We start from the raw sequence: 16,485 nt of genomic DNA on the forward strand, positions 1-16,485 counted from the left end.
CAAAGACCATTTTTCCCAACTGTCGTCCCTCGACGTCTCAACTGGTCTGCAATGAAGTTTCTCTTCCTGGGGATAAACTTTACAGAGAGAGAGATTGCCTGGGACTGTGTCCATTTAAGGATCTCTACTGCTTAATTGCATAGAAGGAGAGAGTCTACGCCTCCTTGTGTTGAAGATGTAGGTCACTACCGTGGAGTTGTCGCTCAATACCACGAAGTGACCTGCCAGAGTCTTGGCAAATTGGAGTACAGTAATGCTAGTTGCGTCACTTTCACTTCCAGGAAGTTTATGTGGAAGCTCTTGTCTTCCTCTGACCATACAGGCCTGAGATCTGTTCCTTTCCCATATGGGTGCCCCATCCCTAGCGAGATGCATCTGTGAACAGCATGAACTATGGGGAGAGGATCCTGGAGGGGTATTCCTACTAACATGTTTTCTTCCGCCAGCCACCACAGGAGGTCTGATATAGAGGTACTCGTATTAGGGTTGCAGGAAAGTGATGCTTGAAACCACAGGGTCTTCAGAGCCCACTGCACAGAGCACAGATGCAATGTTCCCAGGGGGACGAGTTTCTCCAACAAGGAGAGGTGACCTAATAACTTCAGCCATGTCTGGGCAAGCAGGAAGTTCCTTCTCAGGAAAGTTGCTGCCAAAGTCCTGAACCTCGCCACTGTCTGCAGCAGGGAAGGCCTTAGCTTGTACCGAGTCTATATCCATGTCCTGATACCTGATGGATTGGTTGGGATGAGGCTGTACTTTTGGAGGTTCAGCTGAATCCTTAACTTCTAACAAATAACTGCAACAGATCTCTAAGCTTCAGCAGGAGAGCTCAAAATTCCACCGAGAGAAGCTAGTCATCTAAGTATCTCAAGAGCCTGATGCCCATGGCATGAGCCCAGGCTGAGACAAGGACAAAGACTTTGGTGAAGACTTGAAGGGCTGTAGACAGGTCGAAGCACAGCACCTTGAACTAAAACACTTTGTCTCGAAAGGGAAACCTTTGATACTTCCTTGAGGCAGGATGGATGGGGACCTCAAAGTAAGCATCTTTTAGGTCGTTGGTCAGAAAGTAGTCGTTCTTCCTGATAGCTGCGAGGATGGAGTCTCCATCTTGAACCTTGTCTGCAAAATTAAGAGGTTCAAGAGGGAAAGGTCTATGACGGGTCTCCAACCTCCCGTCAGCTTCTCTACCAAGAAAAGATTGCTGAGGAAGGCTGGAGAGTTGTTGAAGACTTCCTCTACTGCATCCTTGCTTAGTAGCTTGGCAACTTCCTCCGTCAGGAGTTAGTCTTTTGACGATCCTTTCATATAGTATGGTAGAATCCAATTTCTGGTCAGAGTTCTGTCTTACAAGGGTGGGCCCCTGAGTCCCGCCACCTTTGCCAGTTGCTTTGCAAGCATCCCCCACTGGTGGTAAACTGGGGGACAAGCCCTAGCCAGTGCGAACTTCTGCCACCACGTCCTCTTCGAGCAGAAGGGTGACCTCTCCAACGAAAGTTAGGCTCAGGATTCTGCCTCCCAGGCTTTTTTCCGTCCATGGGAGGAAGGAGGCGTCTCTGTTAGGGCAGTTGCCTAAAGGATGAGTTCTTAGTCTGTTTCTGAGGATTGGACAACCTTGGTGCAGCTGCTCTGTTGACTACTGGGCTCTGCCCCAGTCTTTCTAACTTCTGAGGACAGAAAGAGAGGAGAGATGATGAGGTCACAGTTCCTAAGACTGTGGCATCTCTATGAGACGGCTGTCTAGAGCATCTCGCTAAGACAGCGTCACGCCTCTTCAGAACACAATTTCCCCATGAAAAAACATTTTGGTGGAGTAGAAACTCTATGGGCTTGGCGCCAGATCTGGAGAGTTCCTTGAACTGGTGCCGTAAGGTCTTCTTCCTGAAATTCCTAAAAAACGCAAATCAAGAGAGAGCCCCATACTAGTGGTCTATCCACGAACAGGTCTGAATGGCTACCACGGTAGCGACCTCTGAAAGGTACCAAAGTTAACATAAAAACGTCTATTGCGTGGCAGAGGTAAGGGCATAAGTTTTCTGCAGCAGAGATCTTGGAGTTCAAAGCTCAAGTGCCTTTCGTTTGACTGGAAAGGATCATCAAACCTAAGTCTGGGATTCTGAGACAGAGGGAAGATATCGTCGATGCTGCATCGTCTATTAGCAGTCTGTGCTAAATGAGGCTCGTCCAAACCTCTTAAGTTGCGGATAAGGCTCATAACCTTAATAAGATGAGTGGCCTCCGAACTCGATACTGGAGTCTCAAGTGGGGGTACATCAGCAGAGCTTGTCATTTCACACGCCAAGTTATTCTCAGGAGAATCATCAATCATGATAATTACCAGATAATGTTCTGATTAAATAGACCTCTTTATCATTCCTCCAACGTCCTTCCCTTCCGGCAGACAAGGCGTGGGAGGAGTCTTAAGTCACTCCCATCATAAGAGCGGTCGTTTCTATCGTAAGAGTAGTCATGTCTATTTCTAGGTCGGGAGACAGAGGGGTTAATTTCTCTCTCGGAACTCTTTCTACGTTTACTTCGTCTGGCAAATCGTTCATCTACATCTGATGTAGGCTAATTCTTGGAAAAAGGGAGGAATTTTGGCACCCCAAATCTGCTTCTTGTACCTGTAAAGAATTACTTATAAATGAATAGCGTTGCAAAGAACGCTTATCCTGGTAGTCATGATCGTCAGACTGAGTGTAAGAACAGGATCTGTTTGGACGATTAAAGGATTTGTCTCTCGCATAAGACAAGGTTCTTACCTGCATAGGGTTCTATCTCTTTGGTTCCTGGCCGGGAGTTTGTGAAGCTCTATATGGTTTATTACGTCTTCCAGTATCCGATGGACGAATAGCCATCTTCTTAGCATCATCATGATGCAAAGGAAAATGCTCACATGTCACAATGGCGGTGTGTTCAGTGACATTTACAGTGCTTGGGAGTGACAACTTGTTTGGGCCGATCGGCCTGCCTAGGCTGTGTGGGGGTAACCTCATACACAGCAAAGGCAATGCATATGGTGGCGTCATCATGTTTAGATCTGTCGGCATGTTCAGATTCAAGAATCTGAACATTTGGCCAAACGACATTCTTGGACAAAATTCTAGGAATTGCAAGAATAGTTACACTCTACTTCCCAGCTTTAGGAAGCTTGGGAGTCGAGGCCTGCTTAGAACATGAAGGTATTGCCAAATCTAGAAGGGAGGGGCATAGCAATGAAGCCAGACCACCCTCATAGTACAGAGATACTAATCTCTTGACTCATCCCAGGCACTCTTTAAAGGAGTTTTATACCAAGGACCCCAGGTGTACAAGACAAGTCTTTCTCGGTACAGTCCACCCTCACGTTTCAGTCCTCTTTTAGCAGAATCAGGTTTCCATGTAATAAAGTGATGCATTTGTATACTGTACAGTGGTACATACATCTACAGTACCTTACCCAGTAGGATATGATTCCCTACAGTACTGCGGAAGACATGACGCATCAAGAGTTGCGTCATGCTTCAAGAGTGCTGTGTAGAACTTTGTAGGAAAATGGTTAGTGGTCTTTATATAAAATATGTACACTTAGTTAACCTTAAAAGCAATATCATTGTATACATATTGTACAGTACAGTACTCTACAATATTGAAATGTAGGTTATGTGTGCTGTAAGTTGTCAAACAGTGTGAGTCGTCCAAACGAAAACAGCGAACACTTACAGTACAATTAGCTGTATTGTTGTGATAATACAGTACACATATTACAGTAATATACACTACAGTATCAGTAAATGATATATTAGGACCAACATTGTTTTGTTGTTAAAAGTGTCCTGTTGACTATTGTACTGTACTGCAGCCTTACTATACAGTGAACCCTCGCTACTTCGCGGTTCGACAATCGCGGATTCACCACTTCGCGGGGTTTTCCCATAACCCATATATATATACATATCGCGGATTTTCCGGAAAATTCGAAAATACCGCGAAATCTGAAGACAACCAAATACGATATTTTGTTACCTGTAATTCCATTAATACTGTAATTAGTAATATCTGCTCTTACTGATTGTTCATTGCATTACATATGATATATAATTCAGCACAGAAAGAAATAAAACACGAAAAGAGAATGTGATCATACGATAATTCAGTACGTAGTAAAATTAAATCGACCATGAAACGCAAATCAGATGCAGTCATACCATATTAGAATGGTGTGTACTGTAATGGATGTGCTTCTTTTCCATGAATCTTTTGTATGTATACGTACGTAGTACAGTACTGCATCCAATAATATTCTTTGTTGCAAAAATCACATTTCGAATAAGCGTACGAGAGAGAGAGAGAGAGAGAGAGAGAGAGAGAGAGAGAGAGAGAGAGAGAGAGAGGCGTAAAATAGCGTACGTAAATTTTTATTATTATTGTTATTATTATTATTGTTGTTGTTGTTAATAAAATTATTATTGTTATTATTATTATCATTATTATTATTATTATTACTGTACAGTATTATTATCATTATTTATTATTATTACGGTATTGTACTTAATCTACGTACGTTCAGTATGCGCGGGGCATCTTCTATGAGTAACCAACGCATCATAGTACTGTAAGACGGGTTGTGATTGGTTCAAGCGCTGATAGATGACGAATCAGAACTCAAGTTTTGTTATCTAGCCTGTGATTGGTGTTTTGCCCGCATCTTCTACCCGCAGCATCAAAGTTCTCGCGGGGCTGGATCGTTCACTTTCTCTTTCCGCGTATCGCTGAGTAGACGTTCTTAAGTTTGTGAAGTTTAATCTGTGCTGTGTGCGACTGTTTTAAGTTGAACTTTTTGTTGAACTTTCTGTTAAATCCTACTGTACAATGCCTCCCAAGCGTTCTGCTTCTAGTAAGGCTGGTAGCGAGCCTAAACGCCACCGAAGGATGATGACGATAGCTGAGAAGGTTACGCTTCTCGACATGTTAAAAGATGGTAGAAGTTACGCGGCCGCCGGCCGCCATTTTGGCATCAACGAATCCACCGTTCGCTATATCAAAAAGGACGAGGCGAACATTAGAAAGACGGCTGCAATCACCTTTAGCAGATCAGCGAAGCGAGTCGTTACAACGCGTAATAAAAGGATCGTACGCATGGAAGGTGCTTTAGCTGTGTGGATTGCCGACTGCCGGAAGAAGAACATAGCCTTGGATACGAACACCATCCAAACAAAGGCTTTGAGTTTATATGAGAATTTTGCTGCAAAGGAACCTAAAGACGACGACGGCAACCATGCTGAAGATGATGATGATGCAGATGATCCTCAACCAGGGACATCCACTGATTCCCAGCCTCAGAAACGTTTTTCCGCAAGCAAAGGATGGTTCGCGAAGTTTCAGAAACGCTTTGCCCTGAAAAGCGTTTCCCTGCATGGGGAGTCTGCTTCCGCTGACACTGCCGCTGCTGAAACTTACGTGAACCAGACGTTCAAGAATATTATCGCCGAAGGTGGATACAAGCCGGAACAAGTCTTTAATATGGATGAGACTGGCTTGTTTTGGAAGAGAATGCCGTCGCGAACTTTCCTGTTCAAAGAGGAAGCCAAAGCCTCTGGCTTTAAGGCATTCAAGGATCGCGTTACCCTCGTGATGTATGGCAATGCTGCTGGATTTTTGTTAAAGCCGGGGCTTATTTATAAGTCGAAAAATCCTCGCGCTTTGAAAAATAAAAATAAGAATCTCCTTCCCGTGTACTGGATGCATAATCAAAAAGCATGGATTACGAAGATGCTGACCTCCAACTGGTTCCACCAGTGTTTCATCCCGCAAGTCCATGAATATCTCTTAGAGAAGGGCTTGCCATTCAAGATCCTTCTCCTTATGGATAACGCTGGTGGACACGCAACTGACCTGTCGCGTGAGGGCGTTCAGGTTGAGTTCCTGCCACCCAACACCACGTCATTAATTCAACCGATGGACCAGGGGGTTATCAGGGCGTTCAAGGCCCTCTACACGAAGAATACCTTGGCGGACCTCGTAGCGTGTGTGGATGCTGCCCAAGATGACGAGGATGAAGATTTCAACTTGAAGGCGTACTGGCGGCAGTACACCATAGCCACGTGCCTGCAGAATATTCAGAAGGCACTTCAAGAGATGAAACCTGCAACCGTGAATGCGAGCTGGAAGAAGCTGTGGCCCGATATTGTTTACGACGACAAGGGATTTACTCCGTCGGAAATCCAACACTCTGCAATACGGAAATCTGTGCAGTTGGCTGCCATAATTGGAGGTGACGGGTTTGGCGACATGACGACTGAAGACGTCGACGAGTTGTTGGACTGCCATTCCCAGCCCCTAACTGACGCAGACCTCGAAGACCTGACGAAATCGGCAAGTGAGGAAGAGAGTGAGGGTACCCAGGAAGAGACCCAAGAAAATGTCGAAGAAACGGGCTTAACATTAGAACGGCTTGCCAAGTTCTGCAACCATATCAAGGAGGCGAAAGAAATGTTACAAGAGTGGGACGAGGATATGGTTCGCTCGATGCAATTCTCCAACAAGGTCGATGACATCATGACTCCCTACAGGATGCTCTTGGATCGAAAAAAGAAGCAGCGGCAACAACTTCCGATCACAATGTTCTTCCAGCCTCGCAAAAAAGAGCCAGTTCCTCCTGCTAGTACGCCTTCGGAAGAAATTGAAGAAGTTTCCCAGGAAGAAGTTGAAGAGGTGTCCCAGGAAAAGACACCTCCGTCTGAAGAGACGTAAAATACTATCATTGACTGCACAGTAGAACACATCATCAGCTTCATCATCATCATTTCTACTGTGCAGCAAATTCATCGCCATCACCATTCAAGTTTTTCTTCAACTTCTTTCGTGGTGAGTACAGTAACAATCTTTATTTTTTACTTTAATATTCTTACTGCCTGTTTTATAGTTTAGTAATGTACGTACTGTATGCATTAAGTTAAAGGGAAGGTTTTAAAAGTCTACATGTTGTAACCTATCATATTTTTTTTGTTTAAAATTTACATTTACGTACGTAAAACAATCTCTCTCTCTCTCTCTCTCTCTCTCTCTCTCTCTCTCTCTCTCTCTCTCTCTCTCTCTCTCTCTCTCGTAAATTGTTTTCCTGCTTTGCTACGTACAAGTACTGTATAATTTATATTTGTAAGGTAACATATTTTGTAAATGCTTTTACTGTAAATACTGTATGTACTGTATCATTATTTATCACTATCATCATGCGCGTTAAATGCCTTGTTTGTTCTGAGCGTGGTTGTTTACTGAGCGTACACGCCGTCGTTTCAGGCGGCGTCATAAAGAAAAAGATTTCATTTGGAAGTCCTAAGAAAAATACGTAAACTAAAACATTGGTAATAAAAAAATCAACATACAGTACTGTATAATCAATATAATCGATGCAAAAACTAACCTATACATATATGTGTACACTAAATGAGTTTGTTTCTTCATTATGATCAGAGATGAACGTAAACAAAACATTGGTTGCCATTTTTTATCGTGCTTTTTAGGTGTTTAGGAAACGCATGATATAAAATCGCCTTTAATATTTGTGCCTGTTTTAGTTTAGGGTGCTGTAGTACATGCATTAAGTGTTCTGTACATTAAAGGGTGGTTTGTTAACAGTACTACGTACAAGGGAAGGTTTTAAAAGTCCGAATATACATGTTAAATAAATAGGTAAATATGATGTCACTACTTCGCGGATTTTCACCTATCGCGCCCGCGTCTGGAACCTATCTACCGCGATAAACGAGGGTTCACTGTACTGTACTGTAGCCTTAACGTGTCCAGTATGAAGTGTACACATGTGTACATATACAGTACTGTGCACTTACTGAAATGTCTTCATTCAATTATGAAATACTTCTAATGTGATAGAAACCAAGTTAAAACAACATTCAGCAGTACTTAGTGTTAATTGACTGTGCGTAGACAATGGACAGTGACTTGGTAGGGTTAGGAGTTATGCCACCCTAGGGTTGCAAGTATTTGCAGATTCTCGTTCTTTGCCCCTGTCTCTGTTACCTAACCCCTGTGAAGAGCGAGGGCTAACTGTATAACAATTTGGAGACTGGTAATCAGCATCTTCCAATAAGGCTGCCTAGGTATAGGTAGGGGAAATTACAGGCTCAACTCTAAGGTCCTTACGGGAATGAGGAGATGCTTCTACTGTTCTGATAGGAGACACTTCTATCAGGAACATCTTGTCTGCATAATCAGAAAGGTATAAATCCCCACTTAGCGAACTAGTGGAGGGTGAGGGGAGATCTAGATAAGGCAGCATAGTCTGGAATAGAAGCATCTTGTGGATTTGGCTCAGGAAGTGTGTTGCTGCCATAGCCAGGGGATCTTCGATAAGAACACCTCCAATTTCATAATGCAAATTACCGACACTGGGTGACATGTTCACGAAATTAGGAACATCGTCCTCCACGACAGAAACCTCAGAGGGGATCCTGACACGCAGAACTTGGATGGGGATAACATTCAAGGCCGAACTCGCTTTACGTTTCTTCTCACCACTTACCAAGGGAGAAGGAGGTGAACGACTTCTCTTGGCTCACTTCTTCTGACGAGAACTATACTGTATTCATTCATTCCATTGGAAGGATGACCACTCCCTACAATACTCATATGAAGATTCTACCGAACATCTCTTTCCTTTACACGCTGGACATACCAGGTGAGGATCCACATCTATCTGGCTCACAAAGGTTCCCCAAGAGTGACCATTACAGCCTGGACAAGAACATATTGGGGTCAACATAGTTGAAAGGCACACACTCTAAATCACAGATTATTCACATGCAAGTGAAAAATAATGTCCATGACACAAAGACACAAACATAAGCAAAAATAAGGGTGACGCGCTGGCGATGCAATGTCTGATTGTAGGAGTGAAGGCAGGTACATCCGAATGCCAGCTCGGCCAGAAGTGTAGTGACCAGACACTTAGCATGAGGTTATCTACCGATTAATTTTTTGTGTTGCTGTAAGAAGCAAAAGCAGAAGCAACTCATTAAATGACTCAGAAGTTTGTATCCGCGTAGGAATAACTATTTATCAAGCTGACAGAAAATATTGTATGAACCCTGTGAAACTTATCAGTCCTAAATATCTCCCAAAAATCTTTTAATAGGTTTTCAGAAAGTAATGAGTTACAGTACTTAGCACGGGGAAGACCTTACCTCTGGAGAATCAAATGGATATTTTGGTGAAAACTTAAACTGTAACTGGAACTTTTCGCCTTCATAAAGGGTGCCTGAAGCTCCTTCCATGTGAACAACCCACCTGAAAATAAAAATAAAATTATGATCTGTAAATCAACACTACTCATTTTCCTGTAACTTCAAACTATAATGTTAGAAACTTATTGCATGTCCCAAAAGCTGAAACCATGGTACCGTATATTCAGAGATTCACACTTCGTAATTTGTCATCAGTGAAGTTGACATTTGAGATAGAAATGTCGGTCCAGCCTGAATAGGAAATTCTTATCGTATATCAATTATATAACTAAAGATCCCCCACCCCCCAATACAATTCCAATGGCCGATCATATAAGCTTAGAAATATTACAACAATTTTACAATCTTTATTACTAAATACTGATATTCAGGAAAATATCTAACTAAACTGTCTACAGTAATTTCTCACTGACTTAATCCAAAAGTGTAACTTCAACAATTTGTAATATTTAATATAGAAACAGATTGGAATCATTGACTTATTTAGTGTGGTGCATATGTCCCAGCCTGAGGTCAGCCAAATGGACATTTAAGATAGAAATGTCGATTCTGTCTAGAATATTCTGTACTGTACTTTCAAAGATGGATCATTTGAATAGGAAAAAACTTACAGCTTAATCATTATATAATAAAGATTCTCCCAAGACAATTATGACAATTTTAAAATCTTTACTCGTTTAGTGTTGAAGTGCAACTAAGGGGATACTCAGTACCGTAGCTGCACCATGAGGTTAAAAAAATAGGAGGTGGTTGTCTTTACTTTTCAGACTAACAAATCGTAAATATTTCTCACATCATTTCTGAAGACAAAAGTAGCGAGGAAAAAATACCTTTCAATACTCTATATCCTCAAGAGAAACTGTTAACATTTAACCAGATATCAGATGGATGGATGGGGGGGGGGGGGTAAAGAGGAATATGGATGAGATAGACCTGAGGAAGAATTTGCAGGGAATAGAAATACTCGTAAATGGAAAAAGTTTACTTGAGTGGATGACCCTGTAAAACAGTGGGATTAATGAGGTTAATCATGCAAATCCTTTTTGCAGTTGATCGTGAAAAAGCCCACCCACAAATAACCTCGATTGTCATTCTTCATCAATTGATAGTACTGTGTAACAGATAGCTCTATTTAAAGTTCATAGACACTATCTGATAGAGTGAACACTTTTTCAAGTTGATGTCAACATCCACACCATATATGATATGTAGCCTATAGTGTGTATCCTTTCTGTTTATGATAGAATAGATAGTGAGATACTATGGAGATTGCTAAGGACGTGTAGTGTTCAAATGTTGGAGATAAGCTCTCCAGAAATATTTATAATGCTATGATCTGAATAAAAAAACATGATAGAATCTGTAATTGGGAGTGTGATTGATTTGAAGTAAAACTAAATGCGACAAGGGTCGTGTGATGTCTCTTGACTGATTAATATCTTTGTGAATTGAACGATGTGAGATTTCGGAGGGAGGACAGTAAATGTAAGTAAAAACTGTGAGCTATAAAATGGGTCACGAATGGAGTGCAGAATTGCTGCTGATGAGGATAGTAGAGAAATTATGAAAACTGATGGAAGCATTGAAAAAAGGAGATAGCTGAGAATGTGAGCAAGAGTGAGGTTATGAGGGATGAATGGAAACCAGAAAGACGGAACAATAAATGTTGATATAATTAGTGGGAAAAAGTCGATTAACATAAATAAAATAGATGAGATGAGAGAAGGTAGTAAACGCACACATACACAGGCCCAGATTGCCAGGGGCTGATCTCCGGGCGGGGGCTCTTAGACTAGCGGCCATAGCTACAAATGGTAGTAGGATGTATGCAAAGATAAAAAGGAAGACTGCAGAGACTATAAGTCATTGTTGAAATACAAGAATATATTGTTAAGGCAATATGAATTAGAATATTTTTTAAACTATATAACGTTAGCATAGTTTAGGTGTCACGAGATGAAATAAAAAATTGGCGAAGTATCCTGAAAAGAAGGGCTATCTGTGGATCTCACATATAGCACGGCTCCCTGTAAACACTACTAAAGTCTTTGTAGTATTCCTTTGGTAATTAGCAGCACCCACTTTTTAGCCTTTGCATCCATCTACTATACTTAATAGCGTAATTTGAAGATTTCATCCAATTTTACCTCTAGGCCCTTGTAATTTATCTAATTTTCTGATTCTTTATCTTTATCTCGATGTCCAACCAATCATTTCCATCTCCTCACCGTCTTAGTAAGGTAATCAATAACCTAGTGATTCCAGTGTCAGGTTATCAGCCCAAAGGTTCATAAAACATGAATGATGAGTCAAAAGTGTTTTGGGATGGTATATTCATGTGAGAAGAATGGAGTATGATAAGTTACTCTACAATGTTGGAGTTCTTGACTTATAGCATCAGGCTTTTCCAACTAAGTTTGTAGTTTAGCAAGTAATAATAATAATAATAATAATAATAATAATAATAATAATAATAAAAGGAAATGGGATGGAAGGAGTATTAAAAGGGGTTTTCTTCTACATAACGGAAGCAAGAGATGGCATTAAGACAAGTGAATGGTGAACTACATAGGAGGAGTTTCATGCAATGCTGATAAATTTTATGTGTAGGTGCATAAAGCGTATATGTGGATATTTTTTGAGGGGTGCAATAGTTATATTCTCTGCATGGGGTATAATTCGTCCTTCAGCAATTAAATTATGAATGTAGCAATGGATATTATCTTCCTTTTTAAGCCATATCTGATAGGGGAAAGAGCTTAATGGTGATTTCTTCACAACTGCATTCGATTCCAGATTATCGCTCACAAACTTATCCAGCTGTAAAAGCGAACGTTCCCATATTTGCGTGTCTAAAAAATAGTGCACTGGGTAAAAAATCATTATGGATATCCTGAGTTACAAGAAGGGTGAACTTTTCTGTCGCTACGAAAAAAAAGAGCAGTGCTAAAGAATTCAAGAGTTCAGTGATATAGAACGAAGCTAGATAAAAACCTTAAAGTTTTCGGGTTACAACTGTAATTCACCTAAAAGAAGCCCCACATATAAGCTTACAGTGTGATTAAAGTCCATCCATCCATCCATATACCAAAGGCACTTCCCCCAATTTTGGGGGGTAGCCGACATCAACAAGAACAAAACAAAAAAGGGGACCTCTACTCTCTATATAAAATGAAAATCTAAAATTTTCTCTTAAAAGAAACTGGACGTAAGAATTATGGCTCATTCGTTTGGAAAAATATTATTTGGAGAAAAGACCCCCTCCCACAAAATGGGGACATTGGTGCCAAAAATACAACCAGCGAGGTGAACAGTAGGCATTATTTTAGGTTTTTCACTAGCTGGTCTACCTCCCAACTCTTGCTACTTAGTGCAACTTAATTATTTCCCTATGTTACACACCCACCCCACCTCTGAATGACCTCCCCGGCCCCAAAGCTAGGCCATGTATCTCAAATTCACAAACCCTATCTATAAAAACTACGCCCCGTTTCACATGCAACACCAGTTGGAGAGCTCTATCTCGGCTGAAAACAAACAAAAGCAGAATCCACCTATCAGGGTCGACCCTACTACCCCAATATTGGACAACCTTCATCCGAGAGAACTGGTTTAGAATATTCATACGAGTGCTGAAGCGAAGAACGGGGAATGGAATTTCCTCTCTTCATCTGGAGTACTTCTGGGACCCCTCCAGACTGCGCCCAGAATAAATTCCCTTTGGCGCGCAATCAAAGAATGGCTTGGGGGTGAAAAGGGGGGGGGGGGTACTTATTTACATATATATTTACTTTAGCTTTTTCCCCTCTCAAAAGAGGAAGGAAAGGAAGATAAATGGAAGAAATATATGTATGTGATACACATTCTTTCACTCTTACGAACGTCCTTTTAGAGTCAAAAACTATATACTCTATATATTATTTGGTTGGATTAAAAAAAAAAATACTATGAAAGAAAACTTCAAAGTCGAAATTTTAGCATCATACATTTCACTCCGCCAAAAAGACTAGGCTAATATCATTCTTGACATCAGCTACTGACAAAAATCACGCTATCTTCAGAGGTCAACGAAGTTTGTGGCATAAATATTTAATATCGGTGTGATAAAAGGGTACATGGAATCAGCACTGGTTGCACCAATGAAATACTTAGGGCATCACTAAATTAAGGATTACGGACAATAAACCTACGTAATACGTAAGAAACACAATGAAAAGAAGCGATACCAATTCCATATTATTACTAGCTAATCTATCCGTAGTTGGAAAACAAGATGCTATAACCCCCAGGGTTCCAACAAGGAAAATAGCCGAGTTAGGAAAGGAAATAAGTAAACTACGAGAAGTAATGCGACAGGAGAATAGGGGTTAAGTTGAAAGGTAAAGTACACAGGACAGTTGTGAGACCGGCAGTGATGTATGGAGCGGAGACGTGGGCAATAAAGAAGACAGAAGAGAAGAAGATGGATGTGGCAGAGATGAGAATGTTGAGATGCATGTGTGGGGTGACAAGAAGAGATAAGATACGGAATGAGGTAATTAGGGGTACCACAGGAGTTAGAAAACTATCAGATAAGATCCAAGAAAGTAGACTGAGGTGGTACGGTCATGTCATGAGAAGAGATGAGCAGTATATCGGGAGGAGAGTAAAGGAAATGGAGGTACAGGGAACGAGAAGGAGAGGGAGACCAAAGCGAAGGTGGGTGGACTGTATCAAGGATGACCTTCGATCAAAGGGATTAACCGGTGATGAGGTGTGGGACAGAGGTAGATGGAGAAAGCTGACCAGAAACATCGACCCCACATAGAAGTGGGAAAAGATGTACAGTAGACAAAGAAGAAGAATAAAAAATATCTTAAAAAGAGTAACAGCATAAAAAAAAAAAAATCGCTGTTAGTTTGAACTTTTGAAGTTCCACCGATCTTCAAATGCCAGATCACAGAAATTTGTAACTCCTTTGGTAGTTCTGTAATTCCATAAATCGATACAGAGGCATTTCAACGATAAACAAGACTACAAACCAGTAAAAAACGCAATACATTTCCGTACAAATCTAGAATTACTTAGCGTTACAATGGAACCATAGTGACGAAGATTTAGTTTATAAAGGAATTAAAGAACCAAAAAAACCATATCAGTGAATATTTCATGGAATATCCATTGTACGCCTGATGCATCGAGTTCATGACAGCCTCACAGTTACCAGGTACGAAAGAAATCAGTACTTGAAAAATCAAGCGTAGAGTTACACTTTAGAGTAAACAATTGTATGTTATACGCAAGGTGATTTTGGAGAGATGTCGTCTCATAGTCCATGCCTTGCCTTCATGTACAGGAATTCTTTATTTTAACTTTCTTACTGTCAATTTATTAACGTCATGCATATTAATTTAAGGAAGCGGTGTTGTTTTATTATTAGTTCAGGAATATCTTTGTGTGTGTGTGAGAGAGAGAGAGAGAGAGAGAGAGAGAGAGAGAGAGAGAGAGAGAGAGAGAGAGAGAGAGAGAGAGAGAGAGAGAGAAGCCAAAATAACATCACCCTAATTTCCTCGCACAATTTGGAAATGCTTGTCACTTCAAAGCCTAAAACCAAGCGTAAAAATAAACCATGAAACGACAATTCTCGAGGTAGGTTTCGAACCCAAGGGAATTTAGGCTTCATTGTTTATTTCTACAATTGGTGTCGTGCTTTGAAGAGACGCGTGTATCAAAAGGATATTAAGTAAAGAGAACATTGTGGTAATTGCAAATGCATACAATATACATTTTAGTAACAAAACTGTGATATGATCTCTTACACACATTTTACATTATACACACACACACACACACACACACACACACTATATATATATATATATATATATATATATATATATATATATATATATATATATATGAGCTTTCATCACCGGATAGCCTTTATGACTGTCAATAATGTTACATATTATTTCCGAGTCTTGTTTTTTAAAATGTTCATCTTTCATTCTAAATTTCAAGTAAATATAACCCGTAAGTTGTCAGACCTACCAATGTCATACAAAAATATCAACTACAATATCCAAAAAATATAAATGAAAAGATACAAACATTAGTGATGTCTCCTATTACTCTTCAAGTTTGACATAAAATTGACAGCATAAGTGAAACATTAAAAACATATCCCATGGAGATAAAGCCTAAATCAAAAGTTAGAATAATGAAACAATAATTGCGTAATTATGGTTAGGGTATTTCCGGAAGACGCACTAAGGCCGATTTCATCAAAATCAGTCCAAATGACCCAAGAGCAAAAATAACTGAAAAAAAAAAACCAGTTCCTTGAGTACTTCGATAAAAAAAAAATCCCAAGTCGACACGAAACGGCAACAAAATCAGACTACTTACTTTAACGTTACTATAACTAGCTTATCAGGTCAAAGGGTTCTTAAAATGTGGGTGTCTTGCCGAAAGAGGAAACAAACTCATGCATTATACCTCTACCAAACCACGTACCCCCGTTGGTTTTTATGGCTTTGCTACAACCCGTTGCCTCATCTATCTAACTCCTAGATTTGTAGTAAGTTACATTGAGGGTTAAATATGGCTTCTGTGTAAATGACGTCTGGCACTTGGTGGTCGTCACCCATACTGGCCAGATCTCTTGTGACCATAGTAAAAATGAAACAAAAAAAGGAAAACACTTACTCTGTTAGCTTCGTGTGTGCTTGATCTACGTCGACTGTGACACCTGGTGGGGGTTCCTTCAGAAGCGACATCAGCTCTTTTTGTAGACGTTTCTGGAATAAATGAAATTATATAAATTTCCTGTGCCAAAATGTTTCTACAATACAACATTACATGAAAAAGTCATGGTAATTTCAAGACCAATATGCACACCGTATGATGTAAAATTTTGTTTGGAGGGGGCGTGAATTTAAGCATTTGCCCTCATAACTTGAAGTTAATGACCACTACAAATTTATGGCGGTTAGGCTAATCACTAGATTCATAATAAAATTGCCATTATGCTGTAAATAAATGCCGAAGGAAAACCAGAACGTATGACCTTTTACAAGACGTAAGGTTAGTCAGATTATATGCGTATTTATGTTGGAGCTTAAAAGTACACGGATAAGAATTGATACCCAAGGACAAAAAACATAAACTTGTGTGTGCGTCAGTATTATCATGTTACCAGATATTTGTTAAGAATAAGAGTAGTGTTCATTTCCCATAAAAAAACTTGATAATTCAATAATGA

At 40.3% G+C, this 16,485-nt stretch overlaps 1 protein-coding gene across 1 annotated transcript in view; it reads right to left on the reverse strand.

Annotated features, from left to right (window-relative positions):
- LOC137627805 (ubiquitin-conjugating enzyme E2 W) overlaps positions 1-16,018 on the reverse strand; it is a 33,159-nt gene extending 17,141 nt beyond the window's left edge. Inside the window, exons 1-2 of the mRNA XM_068359164.1 lie at positions 15,930-16,018; positions 9,183-9,285 (exon numbers count right to left, since the gene is read on the reverse strand). Of these exons, the coding sequence (XP_068215265.1) occupies positions 9,183-9,285; positions 15,930-16,000 (174 nt within the window). The 5' untranslated portion in view covers positions 16,001-16,018. The remainder of the gene's footprint in view (positions 1-9,182; positions 9,286-15,929) is intronic.
- Between the last annotated feature and the right edge of the window lie 467 nt (positions 16,019-16,485).

The sequence above is a fragment of the Palaemon carinicauda genome, chromosome 35 (assembly GCF_036898095.1).
Source record: "Palaemon carinicauda isolate YSFRI2023 chromosome 35, ASM3689809v2, whole genome shotgun sequence".
Taxonomy (NCBI): domain Eukaryota; kingdom Metazoa; phylum Arthropoda; class Malacostraca; order Decapoda; family Palaemonidae; genus Palaemon; species Palaemon carinicauda.